Source organism: Myxine glutinosa, chromosome 5 (genome assembly GCF_964187855.1).
Source record: "Myxine glutinosa chromosome 5, kmMyxGlut1.1, whole genome shotgun sequence".
Taxonomy (NCBI): Eukaryota; Metazoa; Chordata; class Myxini; order Myxiniformes; family Myxinidae; genus Myxine; species Myxine glutinosa.
In genome coordinates, this window is record NC_136265.1 from 154,204,817 (window position 1) to 154,217,146 (window position 12,330).

The 12,330-nt window shown below is 42.0% G+C and overlaps 2 protein-coding genes across 7 annotated transcripts in view; both read right to left on the minus strand.

Moving 5' to 3' along the window:
- The window catches only part of LOC137416859 (phosphofurin acidic cluster sorting protein 2), a 984,123-nt gene that overhangs the window by 535,681 nt on the left and 436,112 nt on the right, over positions 1-12,330 (minus strand). The window lies entirely within an intron of this gene.
- Positions 1,927-12,330, minus strand: part of LOC137426906 (trinucleotide repeat-containing gene 6C protein) — a 183,789-nt gene continuing 173,385 nt past the window's right edge. For 5 of the 6 annotated variants that reach the window (XM_068115913.2, XM_068115915.2, XM_068115912.2 and 2 more), the window contains 6 exons: positions 9,586-9,738; positions 9,372-9,488; positions 8,883-9,092; positions 8,686-8,762; positions 7,987-8,126; positions 1,927-5,035 (listed from right to left, as the gene is read on the minus strand). In XM_068115913.2, coding sequence (XP_067972014.2) covers positions 4,636-5,035; positions 7,987-8,126; positions 8,686-8,762; positions 8,883-9,092; positions 9,372-9,488; positions 9,586-9,738 — 1,097 coding nt within the window. In that variant the 3' untranslated portion in view covers positions 1,927-4,635. The remainder of the gene's footprint in view (positions 5,036-7,986; positions 8,127-8,685; positions 8,763-8,882; positions 9,093-9,371; positions 9,489-9,585; positions 9,739-12,330) is intronic. The other variant, XM_068115914.2, reaches the window with a different exon arrangement.

Consider the following 12,330-nt stretch of genomic DNA (forward strand, 5'->3'; position numbering starts at 1 on the left):
TTTTCTTGTTAAAGTCAGTAACATCCAGGTTGACCTGCAAGATGAATTGATTGAATTTCAAAATGATTCTGGATGCAGAGATGTCTTTGAAGCTTCCTCTATCTCTGAGTTTTGGCCAAAAATGATGGGAAGCTACCCCAACATTGCAAAGGAATGCCTTCGGAAACTCCTGCCCTTTGCAACAACTTATCTTTGTGAATCAGGCTTCTCAACGTTGGTGCAGCTGAAAACAAAGGCTCGGAGCCGCCTTGAATGAGGCAGATCTTAGATGTGCGCTTTCTACAACAGAACCTGTGATTTGGAAACTGGTGCAGAAAATTCAAGAGAACATCTCTCATTAAAGTAGCTTTAGGTTAAACTGGTTTGAGTTTTTTTTCAATTGGCAGATACTGCAATGTTTTGTGTTACAGCCCACAAGCAAAGCACCCTGGAGATGAGTTTTCATATATATTTTTTATTTTCCTGGTTATTATTGCAATGTGTTAATAGAGTTTCATTTCTTAATTTAAAATAAATATTTGTTTTTTATGGAAAAGCCTTGAAGTCTGAAGTGTTAATTTGCCTTTTCAATTGATTTTCTTGATGTTCTGTTCTAAAAATTTCTCGAAAGATCCTTTGACATAAATCAATTTGCTTTACTTCACTCGCATTAATTAATTTCACAAAGAAATTGTTCAAATGAGAAATATTGTTCCATTAAATACTCTAAATTGAATTAAGTTGTGGTTCTTATTGACATTTCTTTGGTTTCAAAAAATTGCTATGATCCCCACTGGGCCATGACATGTCAGGTCAAAAGCCAGTTGGGCCACATCGTGAAAAAAGTTGGGAAACTGCTCCAGTCCTTCAAAACTGCAATTCCCTAGCCCTACTTTACCCCCTATTTTCTACCTCTGAACCCACGTCACTTTTCTACTCAAGATGAGAACCCCTGGAAGGATATAAATTAATTAAGCACTCCTTTTGGATATATGTGCATGCTTTCAAAAGGGTACATGACTGAACCACTCAGGGAACCTGTCCAAATTCACCGTTTTTGTTTGGCTATTCGTGGGATTGGATTGTGTTGCCGGTAAGAGGGGAGGCAGCTCCCCTACGATCACTAGATCATGTAAAAAAAAAAAAAATTTAAATGGATCATTTGCACATAATGCTGCGCAATATCGCTGACATTAGAGGTGAGAAATGTGACAAAATACGACATGAAAAAGTGGAGTAGTATTTTCAGTGGCACACAAAACTAAGCAACCAAAAACATTTATTAGCTTTTCAAATGAAATAAAAATAATAAAAAAAAGATAATAAAGCAACTTCTTCACATTACAATCACATTCTTGAGCAAAAAAGTCAAAGCGAGCTGTATTTCCATTATTTACGCAATGATGAATGCAATGTTTAAAAATGGACAAGTGACACTTGTACATCGCTATAACTGGATGTTCATTGTTATAGTTAAACTTTTGAAAAATATGGGGGTTCAGGTGGGGGAAGGAAGGGGCTGCAGAGTGGGGAAGAGGGTATGGAAATGCTTCAATACAAAGGCATTCCTTTCCGTACCAAAGACAAGTACAAACACAACTACCAAACGAATCAAATGGGAATTAAAACAGCAGTTACTGAAACCCCAACAATGCATAGTCTAGTCTACAGCAGCCTGAAATCCAAAACACAGCAGCTGGAACAGCAACAAAAGTCAGTACTTTATACATGACCTGATTTCTCTCTTTAAATAAAAAAATGACAAACTGTGAAACAGAGGCAGTACACACTAGTAGCTGTCAGCGAAGTAAAAGCCTTCATATCATTTCTAATAACACTATAAAGAAAACAAATGATTGACAACACTTTACAACCCACATCAGTTTAGTTGGAGATAAATGCTCTAATGGAACACAGCAGGTTCACCAGTAATGGCTGGAGGTTGAAGAGAAAGATAGTTTTTAAAGTCTTTTGATGGAACCTGAGATTTGCATTTCTTTGCTTCAGGTCTTTTTTTTTTTTTTTTTTTTTGGAGTAAAACCAAAAACGAACCCATCAAGATGGCTTCTAAAAAAATCATCCCAAGGATTATTTATTTCTGGTGTTTTCAACACGGGTGGACCTTGACAGTCTGAAGATCCGATCCTTGGAAGTTCTGTAAACAAGAGGGCTTGCACACACTTGCACGGATACACGCATGTGCACCTCCAAAGAATCCACTCTTTTCTCCAGTCTTCCCAATCCAAGTGCTACTTCGTCCTGTGTCTCGTCCTTTCGACGGACAAGCTCACAAAGCATCACAGCTACATCAGAAGTGCAGACAATGATTAGGGCATTTCTTAACCCTTGTTCCATTGCAACCGGTGGAGAGGTGGGGGTGGGGAATGGCGAGGGGTGAAAGTGGGGAAATCTACACCCACGCTTTTGCTCTTCGCTTTATAGCAAGCTCCTCTTGGAATATGATTAAAAATCAAAAAAATCGAAACAACAAAATAAAACTCAAGTCAAGTAACTGGTATAACTTCAACCACTGTACATGTCTCCACGTTCACTGCATCGAGAGGGTTCATTACTCAGTGCAATGGCAGATAGTCTGAATGTATTTTGCAGATGAAGCAGCAGCATAAGATGCTTTTTACTGCAGACAAAAACGATTTTTTTTTTACAAACATTCAATAAGTATCAATTACCACCTCAGAGCACAGCTTTCTATGAGGAATAAAATTTTCAAAACCATTACGGCCGAGTTACTCTACCTGTTTTCAATATTTTTTTTTTCATTTTTTTGGCCTGTATGATTCAAGTATTTAAAAATCGATATGTTTTTGGATGAAATGAGGCGACGATGCTTAAAACATTAAGGACCTCGAATGACCATTGCTCAGAAAGGAGTGAAACGTTAAAAAAAGTGAGCACTATGAAAGTAATAAATAGCAACCAAATAGCAACCCATATACTGTACTTTGAGAAACATCACAGATAGAGTGAGCACCACGGCGGTTCTGATGAAGCATCGCATCACAAAAACCTGTGCAAGATGCAAGCGAAGTGAGAAGTACATTGTCCGACAAGCTGTTCGTCGTATTACCCGCGTCCCGTCGAAACGGGCCGCCTGGACGTGATCACAGCGAGAAGGCATAAGAAGTCCAAAAGGAATTCATTTCACAATGGCAAGCGCTTGTATGCACCTTGGTGCAAGTTCTTTGAGCCGGTAGAAATTCCGACAATAGAAGTCTGACCCCCTTTGAAAGAGGGATTCGCTCCGAAGGTTATGCGAATGGTAAAAAACATGTTAGTGCCATCTGCGTACTAATGTTTGGTATCCAAAGTCCAATAATAATAATAATAATAATTACAAAGCAAGTGTCCATGTGTGCATACCCACGAAAAAGTGTGCTTTCCACTCAAAGTGGACAAAATGGGCTTTTATCCAGTAGCCACTGGTCTTCGTAGTCTCAACACTTATAATGCGTGTATAGTACTTACATTCTGGCTCCACAAAATGCAAATCCATCAGCAGAAGGTTGGAAAAAAAATTTCCAGTCAACTTTTAGAAATATATATTTAAAAAAAAAACACCAACAAAATTCACAACAAAAAAAAAACATGGCAAGTAATATCCGTCACACTAGATGGTAATGATCGTGGTGACGAAAATAACAGGCTTTGTGTGTTCACTTAAAACCCTTCGCAAAGTGTGTGCCTACCTGCATTTTGATGCAGCAGACTTTGATAAAGGGAGAAGACTGTTGTTATATGTGCAATCGTACAGCATATTGTTCGTTCCTGTCCGACATGTTTTGCATAGGAGTGGTTAACAGTGTGTCAACGTTTCATTCTTCTAATGGGAACACGTGGCAAGTCATGCCTCTCCTTCTCTAGCTATTCTATTCACTCCCAGCCATTCAAACGTGCTGGCTAAGGGCCGGTCTACAACTCTCAGCTCTATCTGCTAGTTTTTCTGAACCTGAAATGGAATATGATAAATTGCGAACGTGATGGTCCTCACGTTGCAATGGGCTGTGTGCAAAAGACGGACCAATTACACGTCTGATAAAGGTCAAGAAGAGGAATAGGTAAGGGTGGTTAGGATGGGGAGGAGGGGGGGGGCTTGTAGGGGGCAGGTGATGGTGAATAAAATCACCAGTCCTCACCATAAAGGCATTTCATTTTTTTTTGATGTGGCAAAAGCAAGCCAGCAAACGGACACCTGTCCCTCCAAAGTCACAGTTCTCAATGTGCATCAGAGTGCATGTAATATAAAAGTCCATCACGTAATTGACGCTAATCCCTGGGAGAAAAAAAACCCCGAAAAAAAAGGCATGTTTGAGGGATGTTGAGTCAAAGGAGATTAAGAGCATTTGCTCAAACCTCAAATTCCAACGGGGCCACCATGCTCTGAAAATGGCAAAGAGAGAACGCATCCAATTGCCTTGGCAGATTGTGATAAAGGATGAGACGAATCGCTACAGTAGAGTAAAGGCTTGCCACCCTGCATGGGCTGATTGGTCAGATGCTTTGCAGGTCATACAAGAAAGAAAAAGAGGTGTAACGATGATATGCAGAACGATTTGGAGGTGAGGAACAAAGTGCTGGAGTTCAAAGTTAAGAAAAAAAATAATGAACAAACCAAAAAAATAATAATAATTGCAGCGATCACATGGACTCTCCACCCAGCAGGTCACAAGGCAAGAAATTATTGAGCGGAGGTGGTGGAGGACTTGGAAGTCGACCACGTCTCGCTTCATTTCCTGTGGTACACTGCCAAAGTCTTGCAGAGGAAGAAGGCAGGCTGCTGGGAGACCGAGTGCTGGAGAAATGTGGCATGCTCCACAGCAGACTACCCTCGGTGTCAGTCCACTGGCCACCCGGAGAGAAAAGTCCGCCTGTGCCACTGCTTCCATGCACCGATTGTGCAGCCGTAGGACGAGTATGGACTGGGGTATGCAGTGGCCACCCGGAATTGGTAAGGTTGGTGCCAGGCTGTGAGAAGAAGCGGTTGATCTCCTCGTCACTTGCAAATTCAGCCAATATGGTGGTGTTTCCGAGCACACACCTGAAAATGGGAAAACAAAGCCACAGGCGAGTTGTGAGATGAGAGTGGTAGCAACTACAAGCAAGTGTCGAGCAAACTCTGCCGATGCATGAGCAAAAGTTTGGATGAATTCCTTGGTATTCAAGTACATAGGCCAGGTTGCATAAAGCATCCTCAAGGGAAAAGTAAAGGATTTCCTTAACTTATCCCTTAAGGACATCCTTAAGTTGAGGATGGTTGCATATACAAATATCCTGAAGGTTTCCCTTAAATTCTGCCTTAAAGTTAAGGGAGCCCCCCCACCGCCCCTCCCCCCCCCCCCTCACCATCATCGGCTTCTCTCCACCAATTATAAGCGAGCTTTCACAAGTTACCGGGTATGATACATTGCAAGAAAGGTCGTTATTCATTGTTTGGGTTGACTCATTTGTTTGGGTCAGTTTCAACTCATTTGCATCCAACTCATCGAGCACAATCGTGGCTCTACATGCTTTCTGGGTTAAGGAAAGATTTTCCTTAAGGTTTCCCTAAGCTAAGGATTTCCTTAAGTGCTGTTGCAAAAACATCCCTTACGAAATCCGAAGCGATGGATTTCCTTAAGGTAAAGGAAATCCTTAGAAGCCGTTGCTATGTTAGGCAACCAATCAGATTAGAGATAAGATGGTCGTCAGAAAGCACGAAAACAACAACACGTAATGAACATGCGATTTAAAATGACACTTGATATATTGCTACTTACACCCGTATTATATTGCTACATACACGCTTGTTATATTGCTACATACTGTTTTTTGTTTTTTTTGGGTTTTGGATACACGATCGAGGCTCGTGAAAGAGCTAACATTAATCACACAAAAAAATCAAACAGACACATAAAACATATACAGTCACGTGAAAAAGTAAGTACACCCCATGTAAAGTTTTGACTTTTGCAACATATTTCAACATACAGCTATTTGATCTTCATTTCAACAATATTGATAGATAAAGGTGATATAATACAACAAATATCATGAAACATTTACATTTTGGAGTCCATTGTACAATTTAAATAAACATAAATACAAATTTCGCATGTGGAAAAAGTAAGTACACCCCTACATTTATCACTACTTCAAATACCTAAAATTAGAATCAGGTGCACCAGCTCAAGTACAAATGATTAGAACATCGTTAGAGAGGATCTTGGAGGAACCTGTCTTATTTAAACCTCAGACATTTAGTTTGGATTGCTCTTTGGTGTTGAAGTGTGCAGCATCACCATGCCTAGATCAAAAGAGCTCTCTGAGGCCTTCAAAAAGAAGGTTATAGATGCCTACGAGTCTGGGAAGGGATTTAAAAAGATCTCCAAACAATTTGAAATCAATCATTCGACTGTCCGGATGATCATCTACAAGTGGAGAAGATTCCAAACAACTGCCAACTTGTTCAGGCCAGGCCGCCCCAGCAAGTTCAGCCCGAGAGCAGACCACAAGATGCTGAAAGAAGACTCTGGGAACCCCAGAATGTCATCACGGGACATACAGGTAGCTCTTGCCACTGTTGATGTCAAAGTGCACGAGTCTACCATTAGAAAGAGGCTGCACAAATTTGATCTACATGGGAGGTGTGCCAGGAGGAAACCTTTGTTATCCAGAAAGAACATCTGGGCAAGACTAATGTTTGCCAATGAACGAGGCAAAGACCAGCACTTCTAGAACAATGTGCTCTGGACAGATGAGTCAAAGGTAGAGCTATTTGGCCACAGTACCAGAAGACATGTTTGGCGAAAACCAAAGAAAGCATTTGACCACAAGAACCTGATACCAGCTGTAAAGCATGGTGGTGGAAATATTATGGTTTGGGGCAGCTTTGCTGCATCAAGGCCTGGACAGCTCACCATCATAGAATCCACTATGAATTCTTCATTGTACCAGAGGGTGCTTGAGGATAATGTGAGGCCATCTGTCGGAAAGTTGAAGCTCAACCGAAGATGGACCTTGCAACATGACAATGACCCTAAACATACCAGTAAATCCACCAAGGAATGGCTGAAAAGAAAGAAATGGAGGGTTCTGGAATGGCCAAGCCAAAGCCCTGATCTAAATCCCATCGAGATGTTGTGGGGGGATTTGAAACGAGCTGTGCATACAAGAAACCCCTCAAACATCGCACAGCTGAAAGAATTCTGCATGGAGGAGTGGGCAAAAATTTCTCCCAGTCGATGTCACAGTCTGGTAGACAGTTATAAGAAATGCCTACTTGAGGTTGTTTCTTCCAAACGGGGCAATACCACCGATTAGAGCCAAGGGTGTACTTACTTTTTCCACATGCAAAATTTGCATTTATGTTTATTTAAATTATACAATGGACTACAAAATGTAAATGTTTCATGATATTTGTTATATTATATCACCTTTATCTCTCAATATTGTTGAAATGAAGATCAAATAGCTGTATGTTGAAATATGTTGAAAAAGTCAAAACTTTACATGGGGTGTACTTACTTTTTCACATGACTGTAATAAGGGGAGCGATAGACAAGATGGGGAGAAAGGAGGAAGCACACAAACACAACATTTAAGAGCAGGGACATCGGGAGATCTGTGGGAGGGAGAGGGCTTGTGGGGAGGAGGCGTGTCTGCTTGGGGGGAGGAGGCATGCTCGGAATTGTCTGCCTGGAAAGAGAGCGGCAGCAGGAATGGTAGATGGGTATAAATTTGAGTTTGATAGGTACGTAGAAGCATTGGGGATAAACAGGTACATGTATATTGACAGGAATTAGGTAACTGATGTACTGTATGAATGGGTGATTGTTTACATGTGTCATGATGAGTTTCAGGCGAGTTTTCAATGAATTTAATTGATAAACCTAAATTGAATTCATATTGTGTCGATGTAGCACAGGCTTGGTGGACAAAATGATCTCCTCCTGTGTCAAAGTTCCTTGTGTGTCCCTGTGTAATGTGAGTCACCAGGCAACACAAACTCACATATGGAGGGATTTCTGTGCCTTGCCAGCCTCCTCGCGGGTGGAATAACACACAAGAGCGTTCCCATGGGCCAAGCTCAAGTGGAAGGTAATCAGAGGGCCGTGCTGCATGCACAGCGTGCGAAGTGTCGAGCCATCGATCTGTGAACAAGTGACCGAACAAAAACACTTGGACATTTTACAAGAGTTCATGTAAGAGCATACTTCGATCTATTGACTTACAACACATGATGATGTATTACTATGTTTTCATCTCAAACTATAACTTATTTGACTTTTTTGAAAGCTTCCAATGCACTCATCTGAAAACATTTTTCTACATTCGCAAATTCACACAATGCCATGTGATATGGAAATGCTGTCCACTAGTGAGAATCCAGGATGGCCTCCACAATGACCATGGATTTTCAAATGTTTTATCAAGACCAGCCTTGGATAGTGCTTTTTCAAATTTTACTACTCATCCAAATACAATGAAAATTTTCCTTTCAAAATAGATTTCAACACCTGAACCTACTCAAATTTGGATGAAAATGACATGTAAAAAATACATACTGCCACAAATCTATTGTCCATTAACACAGATAACAAAAAGGTCTTGCAACTCAAGTGCTTAGCGGTTGATCGAACACCTTAACCAGGGCCTTGATTCCAGGAATGTTATGTCAAGCATCATGGTGCATACAACCCGAGACCATACCTGAGGAGTGAGGTTTCTCAGCACCAACCAAGTGCTTGCCCTTCCAGAACCACCATAGTCTTTGCTCCAATTCATTGCTATTGCAGGAAATACATGTCAAAGGAATGCAAGTCTGTGTGGTCACAGCCCTTCCACATGTCACATGGGTGAAAACACAATGGAAAAGCAAATGTGGGGAAAATAATTTTTAAAATGACCTGCAGACATATGTCCATGCTCCTGATCACCCCAACGACTGCCTCCAACCCAAGGTAAAGGTGTTTTGAGACTTTCCAAGCCCGGAGGAGGACGTGTGGGCCCATGGGAGCTCTTGCCAGGAGGCAGGTGTACTTGCCACATATCGTTCCCAAGATGACCCTGCAGCTGAGTGTCCGATGCCCATGATGACTTAGGCTCAGAAAAATTTCCTGCACAAAGAACAGCAAACGTTTTAACAGCACTCGAGTTACATAACAAACTGCTGCCAACCCACACGACCTACAATTCTTCCAAAGACAGACATTCAGCATATTTCAGTTTGTCCTTCAGAAATATTACTGAAATTTATCGAACCAATTAAGAGATTGAACATGTCACAAGTCAGGTGCCACAAAATCCTACAATGTCCCGAACACTGTGCCAGAAAGGATTCCTCAAAAAAGGAAAGCAAATGGGCATGTATTTGAGGAGTTTATCAATTGCTATACCTGGGGTGGAGTAGGTGGGTGTGTAGCCATTGTGGTACCCATTGGAAGAGGCACTCAGTGGCCAGGCACTGGAGGAAGGCAGTGTGGTGGAGATTGGAGAGGATGATGGAGAGACTCCTGCTCATACAACAACCATCAGATGTACAGGGTAAGCATCTAGAAGTGTTAGCATACACACCAATGCATTAGATACAAAGTACACTCAATGTTCTACCTGGGTTCCTATCCCTGAGGAAGGACACGCTGCCTGGTGTGATGTCAGGATCAGACTCAGGATCAATTTGTGGGAGGCCCTTCCATGGTTCACCTGGACGGAATTCTGCAGGGCCAAGATAGGGAGGACCAGTGGGTGGTTTGAAAAGCATATCTGCAAAAAAAAAAAATTAAGAAAAAACTTCCAGCTTGTGAAAATAATATAAACATACAATTTTGATGTTTTAATGAACCACTCAACCCTTTTGTGCTCCGTGTCCTAGATACCGTACACCAAAAGAAAATTGTCTCCCGGTAATTCTCATTAAAGAAAAAGGAAGGTTTATGTGTCTGATTACAGAGGAGACATCCAAGTTTCATTGTCCAAGAAGATAAGTTTCCTACACTGTATACATTTTGGAATGATGATGCAATATTACAATAATACTAATGGGCACAAAAGGCCAAACAACAACAACAACCACACCAAAAAAGTTTCTAATTGTTAGCAAATATACTTCTGTGAAAAAGTTGAAGACGTTTTGCATTTTCTACTCTGATGCTGAAGGAAACTAAAACTTGTGGCACCTGAAGGGCACATTCCCTGCATTGAAGGACTCCACTTTTCTGTTTCTTTTGCTAATATGTTTTAATTATTCCTGCTGAGTGTTTTGGATTATTATCTTTCTGTAAGTTGACGTTGGGCTAATAGGTCTAGCACCACTGGGGATGGGTGTATTGAAATTTGTTGTACCTTGCTGCAGTCAATATAGCATCAATTTTCAGCAATATTCCAACATCAATTGAGGATATGCACCCCAAACTTGAATTTAACTGTACTCTGGAGGTTGTTGGTGATGTCACTGACAGATGTTTTACGGTTTTTCTTCACAGCTCTGATGATTTTTAGCTCACCTGGAACAAAGTTCAGGGGAGCTTATGCGATGGTGCGTCGCCCGTCCGTCAGTTCGTAAACACTTGCAACTTCTTATCTGAAACCACTGAAGGGATTGTGACCAAACTTGGCACAAATTATATTTGTTATGGTGTGACTAAAGTTGTTCACGGCATTAAAAGAAAAATTGGTGTCTAAGGGGGATTACTAGCGTCAAAGTGGATCCAGGTTTGTCCACCAAAATAGGAATTTCCATTTTCCTTTGAAACTACACACACTATTTCGATGAAATTTGACCACAACCTTCAACATCCGTGATGTACCGAAGTTTGATCATGGCACTAAGAAAATCGAAGTGAAGAGCTCAAAAGTGCCAAGGAAGGACTTCGCAAGACGGAGGATGCCCAGTCTGCGACTGGCTTTGGAGGCCAGTTTGGAAATGTGGTTTTCCCAGGAAAGATCATGGCAGATAGTGAGACCCAAAAGCTTGAATGTCAGAACTTCTTGGAGAGGATTGTTGAGAAAGTAGATGGGAGGGTTTTCCAGTCGGTCTTTTCGGAGAGACATCGTAAGAGTGTGAGATTTGTCAGGATTGAAAGACATGTTCCACTTGTTTGACCAGTCTGTGATTTTGTCCAGGTCTGCAGAGAGTGAGAAGGCTGTAGACTGCCGATCTGAGGGATGAGGTATGGGGCGGCAGAGAGTGGAGTCATCAGCAAAGAGATGGAGAGGATTTTCCAGAGTCGGAGAGATCATTGATGAAGACCAGAAAAAGCACAGGGCCCAGAACACTGCCTTGAGGAACTACAGCTTGAACAGGGATGGGAAATGAGAGAAAACCATTCAGGGCCACATGTTGACTACGACCAGAGAGGACGTCCGCAAGCCACGCGTGGAGATTTCCATGGATACGATAGGAGGAGAGTTTGATTGAGCAGAGCGGGGTGCCAGACCGTATCAAAAGGCACATGGATATGTCAAGGGAGACAGCTCTAATTTCCTGTTTGACAATGAGGACCTCCATCCATTTTTGAAACAGCAGAAGCAGCATGTCCAGAGTAGAGTGACCTGGTCTGATTCCAAATTGATGATCGGAGATCAAGCCATTGGAGAAGCGGAAGGATTTGATATTCGAAGCAATGATGGATTCCATGACTTTGCTGATAATTGGGAGCAGGCTCATTGGTCCAGTCTGCAACTGGCTTTGAAGGGGGATTAAGTCTGTAGATGCAAGGATCTGTTTTTGCACATTTTTTGTGTAAAGCGGTAATGTTGGCTGATTTCCAAGCTAATGGCAGATGACCTTGAGCAAAAGAGAGGGTGAAGAGAACAGAGAGAGGGTGTGAAAGAGTGGTAGAGCAGGATTTTATGACCTGTGGGCTGATGCCGTCTGGTCCAGTTGCAGAATCAGAGTGGAGGATTGACAGAAACTTCTCCACCTTGTCAGGAGAGAAGGACACAGAGTCCAGGAGCAGCTGGGTACGAATGGGTACGGTGGGTACAAAGAGAGACGGGTTTGGGACACAATATTTTGAGGCAAACACAGAGTTGAGGCATTCAACTTTTTCACATGCAGAGTCAGCTGTGTAGCCGTTTGAGGTAAGGGAGGGGATGGAGGGGGAACAAACACCAGAAACAGATTTGACCAGACGCCACCAGGATTTGTTAGAGGGAGACAGGTTTGAGAGTTCACTCTTGAGAGTAGAGAAATATGGTTTCCTGGCTCTCCTGAGGGTGGACACACACTTGTTCCAGGCTATGTGAAAGGAAATGAGATTGCCTTCCATTGGATTTGCCTTCCAGGAGGCAAAGGCAAGTTGTTTCAGGGCAACTGCCTCACCACAAGATTCCGTATACCATGGACGGGAGGAG